General features: G+C 37.5%; 1 protein-coding gene across 1 annotated transcript in view; it reads right to left on the bottom strand.

Moving 5' to 3' along the window:
• The window catches only part of SAMD3 (sterile alpha motif domain containing 3), a 39,881-nt gene extending 17,435 nt beyond the window's left edge, over positions 1 to 22,446 (bottom strand). The window contains exons 1-5 of the mRNA XM_061990548.1: positions 22,350 to 22,446; positions 21,423 to 21,612; positions 17,266 to 17,373; positions 7,048 to 7,233; positions 6,660 to 6,744 (exon numbers count right to left, since the gene is read on the bottom strand). Of these exons, the coding sequence (XP_061846532.1) occupies positions 6,660 to 6,744; positions 7,048 to 7,233; positions 17,266 to 17,373; positions 21,423 to 21,612; positions 22,350 to 22,428 (648 nt within the window). The 5' untranslated portion in view covers positions 22,429 to 22,446. The remainder of the gene's footprint in view (positions 1 to 6,659; positions 6,745 to 7,047; positions 7,234 to 17,265; positions 17,374 to 21,422; positions 21,613 to 22,349) is intronic.
• Positions 22,447 to 24,989: the final 2,543 nt, after the last annotated feature.

Below are 24,989 nucleotides of genomic sequence, written 5' to 3' on the forward strand. Positions count from 1 at the left end.
GCCCCATTTCTAAAGCAGGTCACTTTGTTTAATCTAACTCTGCTTTACAAAGAACTGTTTACCATTAAACAGAAAAAGATTCATAGGGTGGAACCAGCATACTGATGGCATCAGGACTGAAGGAAACACAATCACCTCTGGTACATGACTCCATGGCAACTAAACAGCAGGACTACTGGTGGAGGTCATTAAGGATGACAGTAATTGAACCTAAAGGTTAGATGTATCCAATATAACCAGGGCTGACAGTGAAACTTCAGTTTACTTTCCCTTTCTCAGCCCTATTGATGACATTAGGTCATGAAACTACACTGTGAATCAGATGAGCTCACCTATGTCGCAGAAAACAAATACTTTGGGTTTTTTTGAGTGTATTATTTTCACTGTCTCTGACTGGTTGTGCATTTGTATGACCATCATATCTAGCACAAAGGAGAAGAAAAGACAGAGTGAAACACTGCTTTTTGCAGGAAGCCTGCGGTGACACCAGATCAAGTGTAGTGTATTATTAAACTGAACTGCTGAGTTAGAAGGATCTTGAGTAGCTCCTAGTGGTTGTGAGACTCCTCGAGACATGTAAATTGCAACTTAAGGGTAGTTCTGTATTGTAAGTGAATGCAGTCGCTGTATAATGGAGCCAGTTATCACTCCTTGGCAGCTGAACTTCTTTGTGCATCCTTCTAGACAGACGGCAGCTCACCTGCAGTCCCTGACTGGGTGTCCCATGGTGGAATTCCACCGTGCTAACTACTGACATGTGGAGAAACAATTACTAAGCCAAAACTGCTAAACATGTCTCCAGGAAAACCTTGTAGCTGTGAATATTGAAAATGTTTTGTCAGATCCTCAAAAGCAACTACTTATTCTAGTTATTGAGGATCTTCAACAGTCAGAGGGAACAAAAATTAGTCAGAAAAGTGACTATAAAAGAAAGAATGTGGCAAGAGAGATTTAAACAGTCATTACCTCATTTTCTAAAACTTACTCCAATACTATACTCATAATACTACACTCCAGCCTATACTCACTGATGTGCTAAACACAATATAAACAGAAGAAAGATTACTACAAATTTCTTATCAAAATAATGCCCTTTATCATTCAAGGTCATAAGACTTTAAGGGTTAACTTTGGTGTAAATTGGAATTCAGAAGAAGTAGACTAAGAATTACACTTTGAGTCTGACATGCCTGCCTTTCTTGCCTCCAGCATATGGATGTGAAGGTCTCTTTAAGACCCCAACACTGTTTTCAGTAGTAGTTATAAGACTGAATGCCTTGAAAATCCCACTTAATATCTGCCTGAACCATTAAAGTTCCTAAATAAATTTGAAATTCTGGCCCTATGCATTTACATTTTCATGCAAATATCTCAATGTTATATGCCTATGAAAATTTATTTGAAACATTGTTATTTTAAGGTTGTTAAGAAATAAGCAAACAAAAATATTATCTTAACGCTTCTCTGAAGTGTTCAACAGATGTTAAAATATTTTAAGAGATGTTCATCTCAGAATATGTTAGCAGCTGATAATGTAAATATCCCCTTAGCTGAGTTTTATGCAGTTTCTTTCTTTTGAAAACCATTTTTTTGGCTCTAAGACATTTTCACTTATTCTTCCACGTGAAAGAATATGCTGACACCTATACAGAGTCTTAAATGTCCTTCAAAGTTCAAAATATTCAGCTTTTTCATCCTCCTGTCCGCAGACAAGAATTCTAACTAAATCTATTTCTGTAATAGGATTCCCATAAGCGTGGGAACATACCTATTTCACAAACGAGACTACAGCACATTCAATTATGAGGTTTCCCTAGCAAGTAATGCAACCTCTAAAACGAAAGCTTTTGTTACCATTTTTGAGCTGATAACTTTAATTAACTCCAACCAAACCCAACCCCCACATCCCTCCCAAAAAAGCCTAAACCACCCCAGGATGATTTATCACGTTTTTAAGGAAGCAGAAAGATTAGTCTGTGTCTATCTGACATAGGAGGGGAGAAGATTACACACAGATTAGAAACAGTAATTTACTAGCAAATAATCATTTTTGCTCAGTGGTTACATAACTCAGGCACGTCAGCACTGGAATCCCAGGTTTCACTGGGATCCTGGGTTTCACTGACATCACACGACCACTCAGTGGTCCCAAACTCAAGGGAGCCTTTTTCTCGAACCCCACTGCAAGTGGCGTGGATGGGAGCCCTCTCTTTTGCTTCCTCACACGTGGTTGTCTTGAAATCATACCATTTTCAAGTGTTCACTGAAATTAAATTGAATAAGGACAGTAATTCTTTCCAAATGGTTGGCTGTAACTCTAGTAAAAGGAATAAATACAAATATAACTGTAGCTTGTGAGTGGTCAAGAAACATTGTCATACCGATTTTCTTCTGACTCCTGTGACAACAGTGTTGACTTTTTCTGAATAGCCTATTTGTAGCTACTTACAAATGTTTCAATGGTTACATTATAGATCAGAAATCTGAGAATCTATTTCATTTTTAAACAGAGATTTTTTTTTTAATGTTATATGTGTTACTTCAGAATAACTTTGTTATGTAGAAGAAAACCACATGGGAAAAATTCCCTGAGTAAAACATCTTAGAGCATTTATTTCCAAAAACTCATCTTGGAACTGCATGGGGAAATTAATTTTGTTCCAAATGCACCAGAAACTTCTTAAATGAGTTTTACTTTTAGTATAATATTATTATTGTTATTATTTACTATTTCAAATAATTATTTCCTAATTCTTGCTTTTACAGTGACCTAGTAAATCACCTTCTTTTTAAATTCATAGTACATAAGTATTTACAACCTTATTTTTAGATTCGATGATTCTATGACTATCATCATTCAGTCTATATTCCATTAGATATCCTTCTAAAAGGACAATGGTACAAAAGCAAATTTTTCTCTACTGCAAAATTAAATAGGAAATCTTTTAACCAAGAAAATAGAATTATGGATAATCTGCTGATGAATCTTCAAAAACTAAACCTTTAATAACCTCTTGTTGCAACAGTGTGATTTTGAAAATATTAGACTATGTTTCTACATAATGCATATCTTGTTTAAATTACTTGTTGAAAATAGTTTGGAGTTGTAAATATTTTGGAAAAACACTCTGAACAAACAAACAAATATCTCTCCCTCCAAAAAAGTGGAATGTTCAAAGTTTTACAAGTAAACTTTTTCCTATCATGAAGATACTTATATGAATTGAAGCCCTCTTAAGTTTGTTTTTTGTTAGTATTCCTCTATGTTTTCCAGCAGATCTTTCCTCTTTCTAATTTTCCAAGTCATATTTCCATGAAAATGTTGCAGCAAAAGTGCTGACATTTCCAATTCAAAATTTCTCCAAGTTTTTCATCCCATTGAGTTCTTTACCTTCTGCTATTCTGTTCTTGATCAGAAGAAAAAGATCATTCTGAAATATCAAGATCTCTTACAAGATGAGCTTTCCCTTTTCTCAGACAGAAAGCCCCACAGGCTGTCCCTGCCCATCTGCACCACGCATGGGCATGCGCACTGGCTGTGGGAGAACCCAGAACAGTCTCCAATGCATCCTTTAGAAGCCAAGACACATCCATTTCTGGTGAAGGGCTCCAAACTATAAGAGTTTTGAGCTGAAAATAAAATCATATCACTGACAGATTTTCCCAGAGCATCTCATTGAGAACTACTGCAGCCTTCCGCAGACCCCAGCAGACACTGGCTGCTCCTCCACATCAAAGGGTGAGCAGTTGCTTTCCTTTTAAGCATGAATTTAGTACTTAACTGAATCTAAGAACTGAGACATAGCACAGCAAAAAAGCCCAGAGTAATAAATTAATGTCATTTAAAATACAGTAGGATAGAGCATTTTGGGCATCAGAAAGGAAAACATCCAATGGTAGAAGTGAGCCAAACTCCAGAGTATGTTCAGGCCTTTTGGTTTTTTTTAAGTGAATGCAACTATTTCTTTTGCCTGTAACTTTGACAAGAAATTAAAAGTCTGAAAACTTGTTGGTATTCTAAATAAACTCAGATCTACATAAGCAAGTTTAAGGTATCCAAAACCTCTCAGTAAATAATATTTTATGTCTTACAAGACCTATGATTCAATACTGTTACCAGGAACAGCAAACAGCAATTCTTACGGTCTTGTGCTTAGCCTGAGGCATTTTTAAAAGAAAAGCCTACAAAAACTTCACTTTTTTAGCTTCTGAAGTCTCTTTTTCTGAGAAAAGATGAAAGCATGGTGGTTAGCCATTTTTTTGTTGTTGTTCATTTGCTTCTTAAAGGCATATGAATTTAGTTTTACTGTAAGCTTCATGCTAAGTAGTCGTGTACATGTTCTAGGATTTGTTTTAAGCCATTGCTATTGTAACAGACAACTATCTCAGACCAAGCAAAAAGAGCTATTCATAGCATTTATGATTGTGAAGGAGGAACAGAATGTCTAACAGCAGGGCCAATAAAAATAGCAATCCATTCTCACTCCCTTGTCAAAACTAAAGTATACAGACATACACCTTTCATGCATTATTTCCTGCCTTAACCCAGGCAATGGAGAAGGTCTGGCTCAGAAGTGTTAGACTAGCAATGTTGCATACTGCTAATTCCAGCTCCTTCCACTTATTTATGGTGGTTTCTTCCAGATATGCTTTCTAGTAAGCATGAGAGAAATATCAAAAGAGAAAGAAAAAAACTCTGAAGTCTCTGCAGCATCACATAACCTCTGCCAATTCTGAGCTCAATCTGAGAATCAATGGCCATTTCCCAAAGAATGATGTTGTAAGTAGTTTCACTCAGTCTATGGTCTTGTTGCAATTAAAGCTCTTTGAAAACCTACTTTAAGAATCTTTGTTTAAAAACAGCTTTTAAAAGTTAACGTCTGTAAAAAGGTCTTCAGACCTGACCTGAATGTCATTCAAGCTCTCCTTCCCAAAAACAAACAGATGAAGCCTTGGGATTACCCAGAACCCCAGGCTGGAACATCCCTGGGGGTACTCAGAGAGGTATCTCAATCCAAAATAAGGGTGGACTTCTGCTTTCTGATTCTTCTACTCTCTCTCTTCTCTCTGAGATGTGTTTGCTTTCTTTAGCACTATCCCTCTTCCAATGCCTTGGCTCAGGGGAAAACAAGAATAGCCACCTCTTGATCCTTACTTCTTTTTATTCTCAAAATTATTTTGCAGTAACTGCACGAGATATATATTTATATACATTTAAAGCTTACAATCCCCACTGAGTCTCACAAGCTTTTACAAGATGCTATAAAAGTATCACACGGCAAAGCAATGATGCAAAGCCAAAAGGTGAACATTTTGCTCTGAGACTGCAGATACGTATTCTGGGTCACAGGAGTGAAAAAAATTTAGTTTAAATTCAAGTCATTTTCTTCCACTGCTTTCTATTATGTCTCCATTGAGATCCCAAACAGTGTTTCTAATTTTTTTTAAAATTAGTCCTAGATTCCCAACATACTTAAAGCAGTAGTATTACTGCATGCAGAAGCTAGATATCTAACATACAAGCAACCACAGTATATAGCAAGAGCATCAGTCATATGTTAGTTCTCATATAGAATAGGCTATTTTCTGAAAGCTCGGCTTCCTTGTTTTTAAAGACAAAAATTAGACACATTCAATTAAATTTATTCTTTGGGAGAAATTATTCCAGAAGAAATTAAACATGAAAAATAATAAACTAAACTAAACTAAACATAATAAACTAAACAGGAGTCAGCAATGTGCCCTCGTGGCCAAGAAGGCCAATGACATCCTGGGATGCATCAAGAAGAGTGTGGCCAGCAGGCTGAGGAAGGTTCTGCTCCCCCTCTACTCTGCCCTCGTGAGGCCTCATCTGGAGTCCTGTGTCCAGTTCTGGGCTCCTCAGCTCAAGTGGGACAGAGAACTTCTGGAGAGAGTCCAGCACAGGGCCACCAAGATGATCAGGGGACTGGAACATCTTTCATATGAGGAAAGGCTGTGGGAACTGGGGCTGTTTAGTCTAGAAAGGAGAAGACTGAGGGGGGATCTTATTAACATTTATAAATATCTAATTGGTGGGTGTCTGGAGGTTGGGACATCCCTTTTTTCTATAGTAGCTAGCAACAGGACAAGGGGTAATGGGATGAAGTTGGAACACAAAAAGTTCCATTTAAATGTAAGAAAAAATTATTTCACTGTGAGGGTGAGGGAGCCCTGGCACAGGCTGCCCAGAGGGGTTGTGGAGTCTCCTTCCTTGGAGGTTTTCAAGACCTGACTGGACATGTTCCTATGCAACCTGATTTAGGTGAACTTTGCTTCTGCCGGGGGGTTGGACTAGATAATCTCTTAAAGTCCCTTCCAACCCCTACCATTCTCTGACTCTATGAAACTGTACCCAACAAGCAATCAAGGTCTTCGGGTACAAGCCTGCATGATCTCACAGTAGCTTTGAGGGGCAGCTATAACTGGCTTAATCTGTAATTTTTACAATCATTGTGATAATGCAATTTGCCAGACATGTCAAAGTGAAGCTTACAGGTCCCAACAGTGCCAGTATATAAGAGATTGGTATTGATTTCCTCTAAACCAGGTTACTTTCTTGTGATTGATTGCATGAAAAAAAACCCAAACCCAACAAAAACCCTGTATTTTTCAAGATGAACTACTCTTTCAACACTTACAAAACCATTCCCATCTTCATCAAGGAAGGGGTATGCCTGCAGCAGAGCACTGATGACAATGTTATATTGCTGACTGTTCGGATACCTGTGCAAACAAGATGGAGATGTAAAAGAGGTACTTGGTATTCTAGACAGTATTAGACACTGTCTGGAGTCTATACTGATATACATTAAACTGACTATTTCTAAGACCATCAATTCCCCTCCAAATAACAAAGGAAATGGCTTTAAAGTTTACACGAAATCTTCCCGTTTGCTTCAACAAGTTTCAGGCTGTTACCCTCCTCTGTTTAAACAAGCATATTAAAGAGAATGGATTTACATCCATTTGAAAATTTACTTCTGCAACCAATTGGTAATGCCCCAGATAAGTCTAACATTTACTCACAATGATCCTTCTAGGTATTTTGTCATGTCTGCCTGTAAAAATTCAATAATCCTTATTCTCATACTGTGATCCGGGCATTTTTTTTCTGCCAATATGCACTTGACATCATAAGGAAAGTCTGGCAAAGCATAGGAACTTGTCCACTGCATTGTCTTGTATCTTGCAAAAAATGATTTCGAATTTTTTCTGTAAAAGAAAATATTATATCATCAAGATCATGTCTTTCTTCTATAGGAATACAAGCAAAAAAAAGAAAAAAGAAAGAAAGAAAGAAAAAATACACAAACAAAAATTCATCACAAAGGAAAGTTATTGCTATAGAAATTTGAGGCTGCAATCAAAACATATTGGGTTAAAATCAGATGCCATTTATTAAATGTTTTAATCAGCAGATGCTAGAAGCTGGTTACTAACTGAAGGCAGAGCAGAGGAAATCACTGGAAACTTGCTACTGTTGCAAAGTAACTTAAACTGTCATCATTTATAATGTGTTACACACCAGTTTTAACTTACCAAGGTAAGCTAAACAGCTTAATTGAATAAAATACTACACAGGACATTAGCCAAAACTGTCCTCCCAAAGGGGAAAGCAGTGAATGGATGAAGGCAGTTATCAGCACAATAGCTGGAAACAGAGCAGATACAGCCTGTAAGTACTCACAGCTCCTGTCCCAAGACCATTAGCACTATTTGCGGATATCAAACCCCAGCCGAGGTGAGCCTGTGGCAGGATTGCACCACTGGCTATTCAGAGAGCCTTCCAAATTCTAATTCTGAAGAAATACAGTGAAAAGTAGAGGTAAATTGAGCTGGAAGTCAATCAGGAGGTGGAACGGTTCTGGCAGCCCCAGACAGCTTCCCAATCACAGTCCTGACTCAATAAAGAAATTTCAAATGAGAGGTGTCAAAGACATCTAATGACTCCTGTTAGGTATGTATATCACTGGCGTTTACATTTGCTTTAATTTAAATTGCTCTCTGCAATTTGGAAACAACTACCAGACTTTTAAAAGAATTTTTAAAGTAAAATGCTATCCTTATAGATGACAACTGTAGATGCCTACATGGCATAAATATACAGATATCTATATCCAAATCAATTATCCACATTCCCTTTATATTCACTGAAGAGACATAAGTGCCACTGAAGGATGACAAGAACAGCCAGAAGACATAAATCAGGCCAGATGTTCTCTCTCATCTGTTTCTCTTCACTAATTATGAAGCAAATTAAGATAGTTACAACAGTTGTTGAAATCTATACCGTGTTTGCCTCAAGTTGGAACCTCTATGCCTTGGCAGGTGAAAGCTCCCACTTAAAGACACATGGCTGTACTAGACATACTCTAACACCTCTTCCAAGCTGCACTAGGTTTTAAGTCTATGAAAGTCATGGAGGGAAATACTGCTATACTACATTCTAATCAACATACACAAGTTTTCACTCCAAAAGTTCTCTACAGTAGCCTATACACAAGAAATAGATATATAAATAAGAGTTGTGAAAAAGTTTGGCAAGGTCTTCATTGGGAGCTTTTACTATCCAGCCTTTTTCAGATAAGGATGTAAAAAACCACCATGGTAACCAATAACTTTAGCCTGGCAAAATCAAATGCAATACCAATGGAGGAGCATTTTCAATAGCTTAGTTTATACCACTTTGAAAGATTACTATATATCTAAGAGGCAGATTATTTTGGACCCCTATAACATTAGTTGTAGACTCAATAACTTCTTGAGTATGTTAGCTTATAACTCTCAGAACCTTGTTGACCTAGATAGGCTGCTTGGCATCTTTTAAGATAGGTTGGTAGCATGCAGCCTAGCAAAAGCTTTACAGCCACAATGTAACTTTACCAACCCCAGCACTACTGAAAATTGCAATGCAGTGCAGGAAAAAAAATAAACACACTGTGTACTGTCGTCTGATCCTTCTAGATATATTAACACTAGTAGCAGTACTCACAGCACTGTTTTACCTTGCAAAATGAATAAAAAATGGCCCTGATTGCTGTCTCTCCAAGCTCATCAGATTTTACAGGAAGCAGAGTTAACAGTAGATGCAAACTGTAGTGAACTTGTATTAGTACTTTCCAATCTCAAAAGAAGGAAAAGTTGTCTGAGAAGTGACAAATATATCCACACACACATATTCATATCCTTTTTTGGTGATAAATTCATGTGCAAGTGGGAAATAAAACCCAACTCAGATTTTTCAATCACTTGGAAATCCCTCCTATGCAAATAAAGTATAGATGTTCAGTGTAGCATCAATGAGAAGTCTGTAAGTTTGAATCCTGTGCTTTCACCAACTTTACTGATGTGATGTAGCAGACAGGCTGCAAGTTGGTACATGCTATTTTCAATATGCTGTTATTTAAACTAGTTAAAAAATTTATGAAAGTTTAAAATGTGCAGTAATTTGTAGCTAAGCAGCACTAATTCCTGGTGGTGTTGATGAAACTGAATTGCTGTTTTGAAAAGTGGAACATTCAGCAGGTTCAGTTCAGGCAGACTGAATTATACTAATTTCCCTGAAAAAGAAAAATTCTTGGAGGTGAGATGGCTAATAGCTATGGAGGCGCAGTAACTCTCTCCTACACCAGTCCGTTCACATTTGCCAGTACAACAAAAATAATCCAAATTCCATTTCTCTTCAGCCTCAAGCACACAAAACTCTTCCTTGCCATCCAAACAAGATCCAAAAGTTCTTTTAGCTTCCACAGTGCAATAGATTCAGTATTTTACTAGCTTTTGCTGAAATCATTGTTGTTAGGCAATATATGCAGTCATATTTTACAATGAAACATTGCTTTGTTTGAAAGAGGCAGAACTTCACACTAAACTCTACCCCCAGAAAGGCTCACATGGAAACTTGTTTAACTAAAAGAACAGTTCAATTAAACTGTACATGCACATGAATTTATGCATAGAGACAAAACCTTCCTTGGTTATGGAGAGCAACATGCAGTTAGAGATGCAGTTACAAATACAGCCTGATTTGAAACATCCTTGTCTAGTCTTCTTACCTGAAACACAGGGATAAGATCAAGATTCCAAAGTATAAATTCCCATATACTCTTCATGCAGTTCTTAAGACATTTGATATTGGAGCTAAATCATTCTGAGGATTAGCTACTGCCACATGTCAGTCCTCCTCTCCTCCCACTGTCACATGTCACTACTCCTTTCTTAATAGTACTGAGAAATCTCTACTGTGCAGAAAGTTATTTCAAGGAACTACGGTGATTAAATTCTTCATTTTTCTTCTCGGTTTAGTTTTCTTACTGTTCAAGTCCCCAAAATGGCTTCCCACGAGGTGAAACAAATACCAGTGCAGATGAGGCAAGCTGGTTTTTTTACATTTAGCTGCAATATGGAACTACATCCTAAGAAGCATAACTACAGCAAGGGCACAACTAATCACAGAGGTTTTGATCTTACAGCTTTTGTCGATGACCACTTTACTTACTATACTACGTTACAGCACTGTTTCACACAGCTGTTTCTTCCTTTGGCTCCATCGCATCTCCCACACAGCATGTTTACTGAGACACAAAACTGTAACATAACATAATTTTATAAGGAGCTGTTTGTCTCCTTCAGCTGGGAAATCCCCCCCAAAAAAAACCAGAAAAAACAGCCCCTGCTCTCCCACCTCTCTTTAGATAATATAATGCCTTGGATCGCTAATCTTAGATATCGTGTTTTACTGAGAAAAAAGATAAAGATTTTATGCAATTACAGCATCACACAGATCATTTGATAAAGGTTTTAGACTGCACTGAAAAGTGAGGAGTGAACACAGTATTGTGGTCTCCAAGTTCAGTGTCCTGGGCAACCTTATTTAGAGAGAGCTGACTGAAGTAGCTGTAACATCTCAGTAAAAATAATCTTATCATCAATAGAGACATCTCAGTCAAGATACACGTGCAAAGTGCAGTAGACCTAGAAACTGGTTCAAATACCAAATAATTCAATTTTGTCATTTTTAAGCCTCTGAGAATACTGGTAAGAAGGATCACTTTCCTGCCTCTACTTAGTTCATTTAGGAAAATATATGACTTAAAGGCCAACTGAGCACAGGCATAAACAGGCTGTGTGTCACGTGCCTTTCTTGTCTACTTCAATGAAGTCCGTGAGTCCGTTAGTACATCTTGTATCAGCTCAGATGCCAGTAATTCAGAGAACATCCCAACTAAGCAGGACCTTTTTGACATCAATGAGTTTCCATGTTCAGTATATCTAGATGGAGCTCTGCATGTGAGTGGAGCCTCAATAGATTCACAAGCTTTTTTTGCAGGTGAAGGTCTAGCCTTTCACATGTCTACGCCAACCATCAGCAAGAGAATCCTGTCTGAAGATTTATAGGCTGAGAAGAAAAAAAGCATCTTCAAAGCCAGGGAAGAAACAGAAGAGAAAAGAAAAGCTGGAATTTGCACATGTGAAGGAATGAAAAGTCTGCAATGATAATAATGTTCTTTTTTTCCCTAACACGTGTAATATGCTTTCAGCTGCATGATAATATTTAAGGTTGTAAAGGTTCTAAAGGTTGTTTCTATCTAAAGCAATAAAAGATGAGAGATTATTAAATATCAAAAGAAATTATTTTTCTCCCTCAATTTTATCCTATAAAATAGGGCCTGAAGATTCTCATGCTTTTCTTTTCATGTGCTCCACTGTCATTTCCTAGCACAAATGCAGAGTTTCCCAGTTATTCCCTGGAACCTGGGATTTGTAGTCTATCTAGTGCCTAATGATGTCTCTTACTTTTTCAATTCTCACTAAGCTCAGGGACAGTTATCCTTTAGACTGAACAAGAACTTACCCACAGCAGTGTTAGCTTCAACAAGACTGGGATAAAGGGGCTGGAAGACACTGTAGCTACGCATTTCCCAGAGCAGCTACAGCTCAAGCTTACCCTGCAGTACTCTTGCTATAGAAATCATTGGGTTCAATATAAGCACAAAGTTACAAATAAAATTAATCAGCTTTAAAGAAAGTTTGCAAGATGTAAACACAACCTCCTCCTAGAGGGAGTCAAGCTTTTTTTTGACAGTTTCCATTCTGAGGAGCTACATCATGTAAGTGAAGGCTCAGCACTTCCATTTCATGCGAGGGTAGCAGCTGTAGGTTACAGACGGGGGAGAAAAAGTGCTCCTCGGGGAATCTAACTGACAGAACTGCCAGCTAAATCAGGCCATTTTATTATATAATCAGGCCTATTTATTATCAGGGTTTATTTGCATTCACCTGCATAAGATGTGTTATTCTATATCCAAAGAATTTTATGTATTTAGGACATTTTTTGTTGCTGTTTTCATGTTTTACTAGACTTTAACAAGGTCATGCAATTAATTTGAAAAACTTTGCTTATTTTTGGTGTGGAAGACAGGAGATGGAACTTTTTTTTTCCCTGCAAACTTTTGTGAAAAGCTCACAGCATCATATCAGTAAATTCAGATCTGCTAACCTCAAGCACTCCGAATTCACAAGCCCAGTTGCCTTGGCTTCCAAAATAGAGTCAACAAGTACAGAGAAGATATTACTTCTAGTCTTCTAGTTTAACTTGTTAGTATACTTAAGCTTCCTGCTGCAATGAGAGGACATCAAAGAGACATGAAAGTCTGACTTAAAAAAAGAAAGTGGCAGAAATTCTTGCAACTTCATAAACTGAAAACCTACATTTCATCAATCTCTCCCAAACCTTACATAAACCAAACCTCACAGGTATAAGAGTTTTTATGAAGACAGATTAACAATTGAAGCGAAATTATCAGCAATTGTCAAAATAAAAGAGAAGGCCTTTTTCTGTTATGATACTTCATTCAACAGAGGAATCTACCATTGAAATAATAAATAGCTTTTATGCTATTGAGACAAACCCACAGAAGAGAGACTCACTCACTTTTAAAATTAATGGGCTAGATGCAACTTATGGTTTGAGAATCCCTAAACACTACATGTCTTCAAGACCCACCTGGACATGTTCCTATGCCACCTGATCCAGGTGAACCTGCTTCTGCAGGGAGTTTGGACTAGATGATCTCTAAAGGTCCTTTCCAACCCCTACCATTCCATGATTCTATGATTCTATGATCTGAAGTCTGTACTTCTGAATAAAATAGACATTATTTTCTCCATTGTAAAAGGCAACATTGGCTTTTTTATGGCTGTTTTTCATGTCCATACGAACTAACATGAACATCACATGTAATAGAAATAATTCTAATGATAACAACAATAAGATTTCTGCATGGAACTAAGAAACTCTTAAGTTATATATAAAATGGTATAGTCCAGCTGAGATTTTCTTTGTAGGACTATAGCTGCATATATGTATATATATTTCTATAAAAGTAATAATTTTCTCTCTTGTGTAAAGGGATCAAAATAAGTTCAAATAATTGACTAAGCAACAATTTTTCAGTCTAGTGACTTTCTTCTTTTTCCTTTTCTTCTATTTAAAGCACAAGCAAAAATATTTTTCCTATAAAAGACTTTAAACACAGACCAACAATACTGATGTATAGGTAACAGGGAAGCAATAAAAAAGAGCTCTATAAAGCTCATTAGCAGAATGACATGTCAAAACTACAACACACTCCAGATGCAGCTACTCAGCAATGAAGTTACCTGCAGTCCAACTGAACCAGAGGCAAGACTGCACTAGCTAAGAAGATTTATTAAGGAGACTAGGTATTGTTAACATGGTTCTGTGCTCTCCAGTCCCAAACAGTGAGGTGTTACCAGATCAAACTTTGCACTAGTGCATGGGTGCCCAATCTTGAGAGAGTTTGCAGCAGACAAGCTGGCTCCACTGAGGAAAGAAATGAATGTCAATTTACTATTGTGCAGGCCAGTATGGACATCATGGAGACAGAAGCCAAGTTTGTTTTCAAACAGATCTTCCAACTCATTGTCCTTGCTCTCAGCCCAAATTTATGTGGGCATCAGTACCAATACACTGTCAATACTGGCAATGGCTCTATTAGTAGGCAAACACTTTACAGGCCCAGGTTTAGCTCAGTGCTGAGCATAGCTTCCAAATTAGCAAATAAGGAAGTTCAAGACTGTCAAGGCTGTCCAGAAGATCTGTTATCCTGCTTGTACGTATCTGCCTGAGCTGAGGAAAGCACTTCAAGATGTTTAGACAACAAATATTTTACACAACACTCAAGAGCTACAGAATGTGTTTTTTGTAGAAAGAATAAGACTACAAATAAACCTGTATCAGAACACCACTGTTGAAAGAAAATAACTAGATCGTTATTTTGGAAATAGTGAAAAAGGGATACATTAGTGATATCATTTGATAAACAAACACCTTGTGGAAAGGCAGACAGAACATATAAACCACCCAATAAAAGGATGTTCTTTTCACAGCAGTATCAGCTATTTGCAAGTAATGACAGTCTCTGTCTTAGCAACAAGATAAACAACAGGCTGCCAGGCTGCTAGTGCTCCAACACAGAAAGTAAGTATATTGAATCTGTCCACCTGTAGCTGTTTTACTGTCTTCACAGAAAAGTACCAATTCAAGACTAATTTTCTTGGAAGATTAACAAAAAGTCTGGCCATTTTTAGTTTTGTAGTTTCACGTAAAAAGTTGTTCCACTGAGATAACCTGCAGACCTCATCTGGTTGTACATAAGTACAATTTCAATACAATAAAAACAAAATTCTACAATTGCTGCATCCTATTTGTTCCTTATTTTTATGTTTAAACTATCATTTCTTAAATATTTTTGTAATATTTAGTGATACAGAAGAGTGTATTTTTCATGACTCTTAAGACTACTTACAGAGGAAACACAGAAATTCTGAGCTGATACGTCAGTTCTAACAATCTATAAAAGTGTTCATGAATTCATTTCAAGCAAAATCATGCTGGTTACTGAAGCTGTAGTTACATTGGTCTTTGGGAGAAAAAAAAAAAAAAAAAGAAAAGCACCACAAAACCCAGCCCACAAAATTTTAAGTTCTCTTTTTTCGGATTGGATGAAATGAATGAGGAGACAGTGGCTACAAGTGTAACCTTAGCCAAATATCCATCATTTGAACTGTACATTTAAGAAAACCTCATCAAATAAAACCCCTGGTAGAACTGGCACTTGAATTGTTGATATGAACTGTTCTGCTGCCAAATAAGTAGCTAAAGTGGAAACACCCACTGAGAAGGAGTAGAGGTCAACATTGCTCTTCACTACTCTTTCCAATCTGGCCTGTCGGATGAGAAGTGTGTAGCTACCCCCTTCTTACTCAGAATAGACAGTCCAGACTGTTCTAATTGCAGAACTGCCTCCCTATGTTACTACAGCTTCCCTTTCTCCATTAGTTTAGATGAGAGACTAAAGGAGAGAAAAAAAAAGCACAGAATTTAGACATTCCAAATTTAAAGCAATGGAAAAAAACCCACTAGTTGAACTAACAGAAATATCAATTGACATTACACCAAAATACAAAAACAAGCCACCATTATTCTGATGTGAAAAAACATTTTTCACTACGGCATATAAACCCACCGACTGAAACTTGAATGCAAAACAAACCAACCACCTTACCCGGCTTTCAAAGTATATTAGCAGAATAGACAGGGGATTATTTTTATACTCTAGGCTAAGAATCTATCATGATATCATAGTCAAAGCAACTTTTTTCTGTTCCCATAATCAAATTTCTGAGACAAACATCTTGTTCAACCCTTCACAACCTGCTTATAGTTGGCATAATCCCCTCAAGTGTATAAAACATTAAATTTTTCCATCAGTCGTTGAAAATGCAGTAAGTGAATACTGTAGGGAAAGGAAAGCAGGATGAAATGGAAGCAACAACAACAAAAAAATCAAACCTAAACTTTGTAATATCCTGTTTATTAGGGTGGATCAAGTCACAGACATATCTGAACAGTGGCATTCACCTCCAAAAATAGTATTTAACTTGGGCTGAACCTAGTGTAGCAGTTAATGGATGCAAGGACTGCTCAGCCATAGTCAGTTAAGAAAACTGTTTCTGAGAAAGACGTTTGCCAGATTCTTATCTGACCTTTACAGAGAAGCCCTCATAAACTTTACTCAGGTCTTTGAGACTACAAATCATCACATCTCTGCTGACTTTTAGGGCATTTACTACTTCACCAAGAAGGGCCACATTCATTTACAGCAGCAGACTTCCCTCCTTTGCTGCTTCTCTGCTCCAAGGTGAATTAACATTGCTCTTTCTGATAACCCTTTTCCCTTAACAGGCTATTGTGGGCCTTGAAAACTACTACTGACAACATTTGCAAAGCATATTTCCTAAAGCCGGACTATTCTGGGTTACACAGGTTCACACAACTCATTTTAAGCTCTTTATACACAAGCACAAGGCAAGTTACTCATCGTTAATTAATTAAAAATAAGCATCCTGTAGAAGTACAGGCTAAAAAAAATTATTGCAAGATTATTTTAGTGGTTTATTCTGAGGGTTTAAGTCATGTGGGTTTGTTTCATTGGTAACAGTGCTGACAGGATCTTTGGGGTTTTTGCTTTGTTCTTTTGAAGCTCAAATCATGACTTTATTTTAAAAGCATTAGCTTGATTCACTAAGCCCTCTCCTCTGTTCCCAGACAGTCTTATCCCTAATTATTTGTTTCTTTTCTTGAAGTGATAAAATAAACAGTTTTGAAAGAAGACCTTCCCGTATCTTGGAATGGTGAAGTCACATCAATGGGGAAGAATAGTAACAGGTTGGGGAAATTATAGAAGGCAAAAATGAAAGGACATGAGCAGACAAAGCTTTGAAAACAAGAAAACTATTGAAAGAGGAACAGGACTCTTCCAACACTAACTGCCCATTTCAAAGTAGAAAAGCATGTGTAGGAAAAAGACCCCCAAAAAACACCACAAAATCCCCAAAGAAAAAAACCCCTTCATCTGTCTTTCTTTCAGTTTTTTAGAGAGACTCGTTCTGATATTCCAGGAAAAAAAACATGTGAATGGAATCAGCATGTCTACCTTCCCAACTACTATGTTTATGATGCTTCTAGCACAGATTTTTTTTTTTATAGCCATATCCCACTCTGTAATGATTAATTTGTCAGATTGCTATTGAAAACACATCTGTAAAAAAGGTTTTTAAAATTAGAGAAATAAAGACAAACGTGTGTGTTGCCCCTGCATGAAGTATCATATGAGATATTGAATAAGGACTAATGTAGTAAATTCATTATAAACTCACTTTTGTTTTAGCACTCTGTGATCAATTAGTACTCCATTTTCAGTTAAGCATAGATATTTTTTCTTTTCCACGAGATCAGAAGAATTTAGCATTTGTTTGTCAGTAGCTCTGAAAGGGATAAAATAAAAAAAAAGAAAAAGAAAAAAGAGAAAAAGAAAATGTTAATGTCAGGTTTTGGGCAGCTTATAGAAAATAGATATTTTAGGATTCTAAAATACCAGTGGCAGAAATAGAAAATGAGAAAAGTTAACATATTGAATAGTCATGATTTTACATGATGCTGATATCTCTTAATCAATCTCTTCGTTCAGTTATCAAATTCTGACAAGTTAAAAGGAAAACTGTAAATAATATTACCTACTGACAGACTCATTTCTACACAGAAAAGCCAAGAAAACAAACCTCAGGGTTGCAGGATAACTGCCATCTTCATAGCCTTGCATCTTCTAATCTCACCCCAATATGCAAGCAGTCACTTATCTCTTCTGGAGTTTAAGTCCATTTTGAACATTCAAGTAAGCTTTGCATTACTCCAATCACCCTAGAAGATCTCTGAATGTCACCTGATTTCACATTCCTCTGTTCCTGGTTATTTGCTACAACTCTAGCCTGCCACTAGCACCAAAAATCCACTTTACTATCTACGTAGTAGTCCAAACCACTGCTTTCCATTTAACCTTTGTGTCCACCTCCCTATTTCCTCTTTTTTTCTGTTACTTCTTCTTTTTTTGGTAGAAACCAACATCAACAGTTTTACTCTGCACTGCGGGAAAGGCAGAGATAAGATAGAAGTTATGGTCATGTTGCCAAGAATTCATGGGACTCAGCAACTTGAGGGGCCGGGCTAGTTCCTTTCTGTACTTCATCTCTTCAGAACCTCTGAACTCCAAATATGCTTTATAAAAACTGTTTCAGCCTCAGCAGCACTCACACATGAAAGGCTATTATTGGAAGTGACATTAACATTTGCTATGTTCATATAGGGATTTTCTTCTTTGTATGAATTAATACATCTTCATCAGCTATCCAGCTAAAACCAGAAAAATACAATATGTTCTCTGCACAACTCTTGGAAAAAATTGATCTTGGAATTGGAAAGCATGTTCATATTTACCCAGTAATATCTATGTGAGCATCTCATATGCACATAAGCACAGTTTCCACCGCATGACCCAGAATGCTCCCACCTTACCACCAATAATCACAAGATACTATTTCCATATTCTTATCCAAACTGCTGAAGATGTAAGTCACATTTGGTGTCCTTTCACAAGTCCATTGCTTACACACAGAAAATGTTCACCTACCGTACTCAAAACTCCATATCGAACCAATTACTTCATTTCTGTTCCCAGCAGAGATGTAAGCAGCTCACAATTCACATGCAGTTTGAATGTGTGCGAAGGACATTAGTATAAATAGGTGCCATGACAGGCACTGAGGATAGAATTAATGTGAGAAATACAACAGGGAAGTCCTGCTGACAGCTCTTGGAAGCTCCACAGTGATTTCAGCTAACCCAGAAGGAGACTGCTATGGTGCTGCTTCCTACCCTGCCCTGTGGCTGAGTGATACCTTCTCCAGCCTGACAGCCTGACCATGGTACTCACAGGGTGAGCTAGTTCTGGGAACTGGCCTGACTGAGAAATAATTCTGCAAAACAGAAAAGGTGGTTGGTTTTCACTTCGTCTCAATCACCACAAGACAAGGGCTAGGAATATGCAGACTCAATCGTCTCTTGCCTCTGTGGGACCACACGCTCATCTGTGGATGATAGTAACAGTGAACCTTAGTATGGTGACTTTGCCCATATAACCAAGACTGCAATTCAGCCTACCATCACTGAGCAACAGGGAAAAATGTGAGTTCACTTCACATATATTGTGGATCTATGATTTTTTTGTTTTGTGTGTATTCTATTGCTCTGTTTCAAAGTACATTACAAATAAAATAATCTTATTACATTACTTCAAAAGACTGACTCATAGACTTTATTCTAGTCATGAATCCTCGAATTAAGTCAAAAAAAAAAAAAATTCTTAGATGACTTTGTTCAAGACATATCAAACAGACGAAATAATTTCAAATGACATCACTAAGAAATGCTCTCTAGAGTCGACACTTACAGATACCTGTATATGAGCATATAGCTTTTAGTTTTATAATAAAATACTACTTTTACTGTAGATTTCATCATTGTATACCCTCAACTGCATACAATAGCTTGATTTTTTACACATCCTAAAACACATGATTGAATGTATTTTTTAAACATTGATTGTTTCTTGAATCTGTCACAGAAATTGTTTCAGAAACAGTAGCTTTTTTACCTAACTTCCCTATAAACAGAGGAATATCAGCATCTTATTTTCCAGGCAAGAAGATGAGGATTTTAAGATAAATTACATTTTAAAAAGGATTTTAAGGTAAATTACATTCACTAATATCTGCAATTTTCAGTATTAGATTTTTTTTTTAAGTGCAGAACTTCACAGAAAAGCTGTGCCTTCACACTGCTGCAACTGTATGCTGTTTGTGACACAGTAAAGCCTGACTTGCAGGACTTGGGAAGTACATAGGGAGTAGTCACACCTAGAGATACACCCCTGACACATTCAAGGATGAAATCTAAATATCTAAAGCAGCATTCAAAACTACCCTAAACATGTTCCTATGCAACCTGATCTAGATGAACCTGCTTCTACAGGGGCATTGGACTAGATGATCTCTAAAGGTCCCTTCCAACCCCTACCAATATATGATTTTATGATTCTATGACATGTTTTCTTCTGAAATTCCCCACCAAAATCACTGTGTATCTACCACACTGGGGATGAGGTACAGGGCCAACATACAATATCTTTCTTCACAGCAGACATCTGTTCTCTCTCTGGAAAGGGGGCTTCCTATAAATCAAGGCAGCATACTGATACAGAAAAGTGAGAATAGCTGTGATTGCATACTTCAGATCTATGATAAATCATACATGTGGTGACACTGGTTTCTTCCTGCACCTCTCCTTACCTCCAATGGTGCAAGATCATTTATACAGAGGGTTTCATAAATACTTTCACAAGGACGAGAAGATGTATCTATATGAATAGTTTAGTTGTGTTCATGAGTGCAATTTGATTGGAAATAACCCAGTCATCACCATTTACCATGCTTTGGTTTGCACTAGGAGTCATCTCAGAGAGCACAACCCAGACTTCTTTTGGTTGAAGTTAAGTGCCACACAGAATGTTCTACAGATCCACCCCTACTGGGCTACTAATGTGTACTAATGCAGGCTTAGTGCTAGTCTTTTCATTTGAAACAGAGCATTTTGAATAGAGCATTTTTTATCTACGCGTGGCAAGTCATTCTCTTCTGTCAGGATTCTTGGGCTTAGAAGAGACCACTTAGAGATCAGGATGTCCCTCCTCAGCCAAGACACCCAGAAAAGTAATCCTGAAAGACTTAACAATAGATCAGAATGAAGGGGATTCAAGCCAACCAATCCAGAAACTACCAGCCAACCCACTCCAAGACACCCAACCAAAAAATATTCATCAAAAGACCTCTGCTCTCCCTCACAAAGACTCCTCAATCAAACAATTAAAAAAAGAAACCCTTCTCAATCAAGAGCCAGAAGATACTCAGTGATGTCAGTGTCTACGGAATTTGTTTTCTGAAAATCTATCTAGTTCCACATAGTGGAAATACTAAATGCTTACACCTAGATGAAATCCAGAGCTTCCTTTGAGAGTCTGATATTAAATGCACTTGTGATACAAACACTGTCTGTTGCTAAAGCATTCTTTTACTCCAAGGCTTGCAAACATTTAAAAGCACGTACTTCAAAAGCTTAATACTGCAAAACCTGAAAATTTTATCTATAGGGAAAGCTTGGCAGTCCTTCAACCAAATGAAAACTAGGTTCTAGAACTGGAAATGAAGAAAAGTTTCAATTAATTGACAGTGTTGTTCAGGAATGTTGATGGTCTATTTTAAACCACGGGGTAATAACCTTATTTTGCACTTGATGTGTTGTTAGACATATTCGAAGTATAAAAAACATTTACAACTGTAGAGTTAGTAAATGTCAATTTTACAATGCTATGAAAAGAATGCAGTTATACCCAGAGTGATATCTTCTGTGCTATGTACAAACTCACCCATCGATTACTTCTGGAACTTTTGAAGAAGCCATTTCACCACAGGGTGTAAGGGATTCTAGCCCACTTTTTTGTTGCTGGTATTTATTAACCAGGTCCATCAGCACTGCCTGGTGCCCAATCTTCTTCACCAGCTGCTGTACCATACGATCGTTAAGAGCCAGAAGAGCTGCTCCACTCACCTCTTCCTCTGCAGATTGGAGAGTATTAAAGAATTACTGTAAAATAACTCTATAGTTACATTCTCTATGTCTAAAGACATGCTGATGGACAGTTCAAAGGCAAGGATGCTTTCTACTGCTCACAGTCTTCTTCAGCTGCTGAAAAGATGGTATTTTAGTTACTGTTCTTTCCCAGGCAGTGCCAGGAGTCTAATCTACTGGCCAGATACCTTCCCCTGACAAAATGCCAAGTCTGAAGCATACAGAAGCAACGAGCTGATTATTTTACTTCTTTACATCAGGCCTTGCTGAGACCGCAGCAGACTGTTACTTCGTTAATGAAGGAAAGCAAGCTTTTTAAGAGCACACAAAACAACTAGCCTTTTTGCATAACAGTTTCTCATGTACTCTGTTGTAATGTTTATATATGCAGGCATAAAACATTTACACACTACAGTTGCGTCATTTTAAAAGATTTGTACAATATAAAATAGGGCCTGTCAAGCCTGCTAAACCGCCAGCTTTGATTCAAAGGTGTATCTATTTATATACTTGCTTAATCTCAGCCCCCAGCATTTCTCAGAGACTTCATAATAAATGAACACTTATTTTGATTTAACAGATCTATGTCAGTTCTCACCCTAATAAATTTCAGAAGTTAGCTTATATTATATATATATATGCCCTCAAAACAAGGTAGTAGTAGTACTGAAAGACACAGAAAGAAATACTAAACAAACCCCACACAAACAACAAAAATGCTTACCACGAAATTTAGGAACTAGTTCTCCTAAATTTCTCTGTTTCAACCAGTTGCAGACTTGATCAACTGACCAATTTTCCATCTTCAGGTGTTGCAATGACAGATTTCACTGTGAAATGAAAAGAAAAGATTATTTTTATGCTGAACTCCAAACTGAATTCCAACATTTTCCAGAAAAAAAAAAAATGCACTTAGCGAATAGTGTTACATTTACATGTTCTGAATATAAATCTTGCAAAATAATCCAACTAATGCCTGTTGCAAGTGGCAGTTTCCTTGTATCCTTTTCTTCACCTCCTCTTCCTTCCCTGCTTTCCCTCTGCTCTAAGAGGCAGCCTCACTTCTTATAAAACAGGACCTGCTCCGCTACCATTAACACCCAGGTTTCCACAGAGAAGAAAAAAGGTGTGAAATTCACCACCACCACACTCATCAGGAAATGGCTGACATTTTACAGAAAGAAAAAACCAAAACATCTCAACACTATCAGAGAAGAGTCTGTCACATATATGTTTGTAGTAAATCAAGCATCTTAACCCCCTCTGCGCCACCAAGGAGGTAGTCAAACAAGTACTTAACCCACAGTTACCAACAATTAGGGGCAATAAAGCCCCTGGAAAATGCAGGGGAGAGAACCACTGCCCGTGTTACTTGCTCACCCCATCCTTCAGGCTTCAGGGCTCCCTGGGAAGATGCAGCAGGCACTCTGGGAAGGAGACGGGCTGGGGTGCAGACCCTCTGATGAATCAATCCAACGTATACTGTGTGCCTCCTACCCAAAGGACTGGCTGGAATACCACATCACAAAGTCAATAGCAGCCTCCTCAAGAGAAGACTTAATCAAAAAGACAAATCTTGTCCTACTCTACCAATTCCTTGACAGCAGAAAATTCTCTCTGACGGTGATTTTCTTAATATGTTTCAGTTGTACTCTGCAAAGGATAACCAAATGCTCCATGACTATGCTTGCAATCCACAGCAAACAAATTATTCGAGAAAATTTATCAGATGAGAACATGAGTGTCTGTCGTCAGTGGCCAAACATTTATCTTCTTACAACACCTCCACACACATAACCTGTGCCTGTAGTGAAGTCCAGGCTAACGTGAGGATTCACCCTAACAAACCTTATCAGAATCTGTTCCATCACACTACAACAAACAATGTGCACCATCCTTAAACAAAAACATTCCCATTTTCATCCTTCAACAGTAGAGATGCACTTCAGCTTATGCTCTTGTGGCAGTAGACTAACAACTTAAAAGGGTTAAGTTTAAGTGGAATGTCTTTCTGAATTACATGAGTAGATTTAATTTGATATGACAACAGTAGCCATACAACTCCTCCCCCAGGCTAAGCAGCAATAACAGGGTGTGAAAAGTCATTATTTGTTGAGAACTCTGGTGTAAATTAAAAATCACACCTTCCTGTCACACTTCTTACTTCCTTGCAAAGAGTAGGGCAAAAAAAGAAAGGGCTCCAAAAACTTGAAAGATAAAAGTGAATGCAAAGCAGAAAGACACTTGCCTTATCAACCAAGCAGTGTAAAAGTAGAGAGAGGTGTTAAAATGGTGGAAAGGTCACTGCTTCATCCTATAAGACTAGCAAACTAGAACAGTCCTGCTAAAGCAGACAGGCAGGTAACAACAGTTCAAAAAGTGTCAAGCAAACTACAGCCATGCATAACAATATGCACTTTTAACCCTGTGTGGCTAGCTCTACAGCAAAATGTCCATTTGCACATGGAAATGCAGGCTGTATGATTTAGGGGGGAAAGAAGTGATGACAGTTTGGAGGACGTTATACAAAAATTCAGGTTTAAGGGTCACTTCGCACAAGTACTGTTAAATGCTTCTCAAAAGTGATTTCACTATAGGTAAAGGAGATAGGAAAAGAGCACTAGTAGTATTACGGAGACAATGACAAAGACTGAGCATGGATGTTGATATTTGTCTTCATTAATAATTCTATTTATTAAAGTAACATTCAAAGACTATTCACTGAAGGGTTCACTGTGCTCAGTGTGGTAAAACACATGAATATTTATATTCTTCATTCAACTCTTACAAGTCAGAACCATAAAAAACAACACTTTAAAAATATTTTAATGACAGTAGCCTAGCAATTTATGGCATAACTTCAAGTCAAGTTCAGAGCAGTTCTGAGTAGGAGTAATCACACACACACACACTCAGAATCACACAGAACCTTAAAGGCTGCAAGGGACCTCAAAAAAATCATCTAGTCCAACCCCCCTGCCAGAGTAGAACCACCTAGAGTAGGTCACACAGGAGCTCGTCCAGATGTGTTTTGAAAGTCTTCAGAAAGGGAGATCATCTGGGCAGCCTGTCCCAGTGCTCTGTCACCCTCCCAGTGAAGAAGTTTTTCCTTATGTTTCTTTGGAACCTCTTATGTTCCAGCTTGCATCCATTTCCCCTTGTCTTATCATACCTGTTTGTTAATAAATACAGCCAATCATTTCTCCAAACATCTACGGTGAACATCTATCATTAAGACTTGGCCAGCTCTGGTTAATGAAATTAAGTAATTAAACTAATGAAAATTATTTTTCCCTAGGATGAGTCAGGATAATACTTGCTTTTATTGTAAAATCCTTCAAGACTGAAGGATTAAAATCTTGTT

The sequence above is a fragment of the Colius striatus genome, chromosome 2, assembly GCF_028858725.1.
Source record: "Colius striatus isolate bColStr4 chromosome 2, bColStr4.1.hap1, whole genome shotgun sequence".
Lineage (NCBI taxonomy): Eukaryota > Metazoa > Chordata > Aves > Coliiformes > Coliidae > Colius > Colius striatus.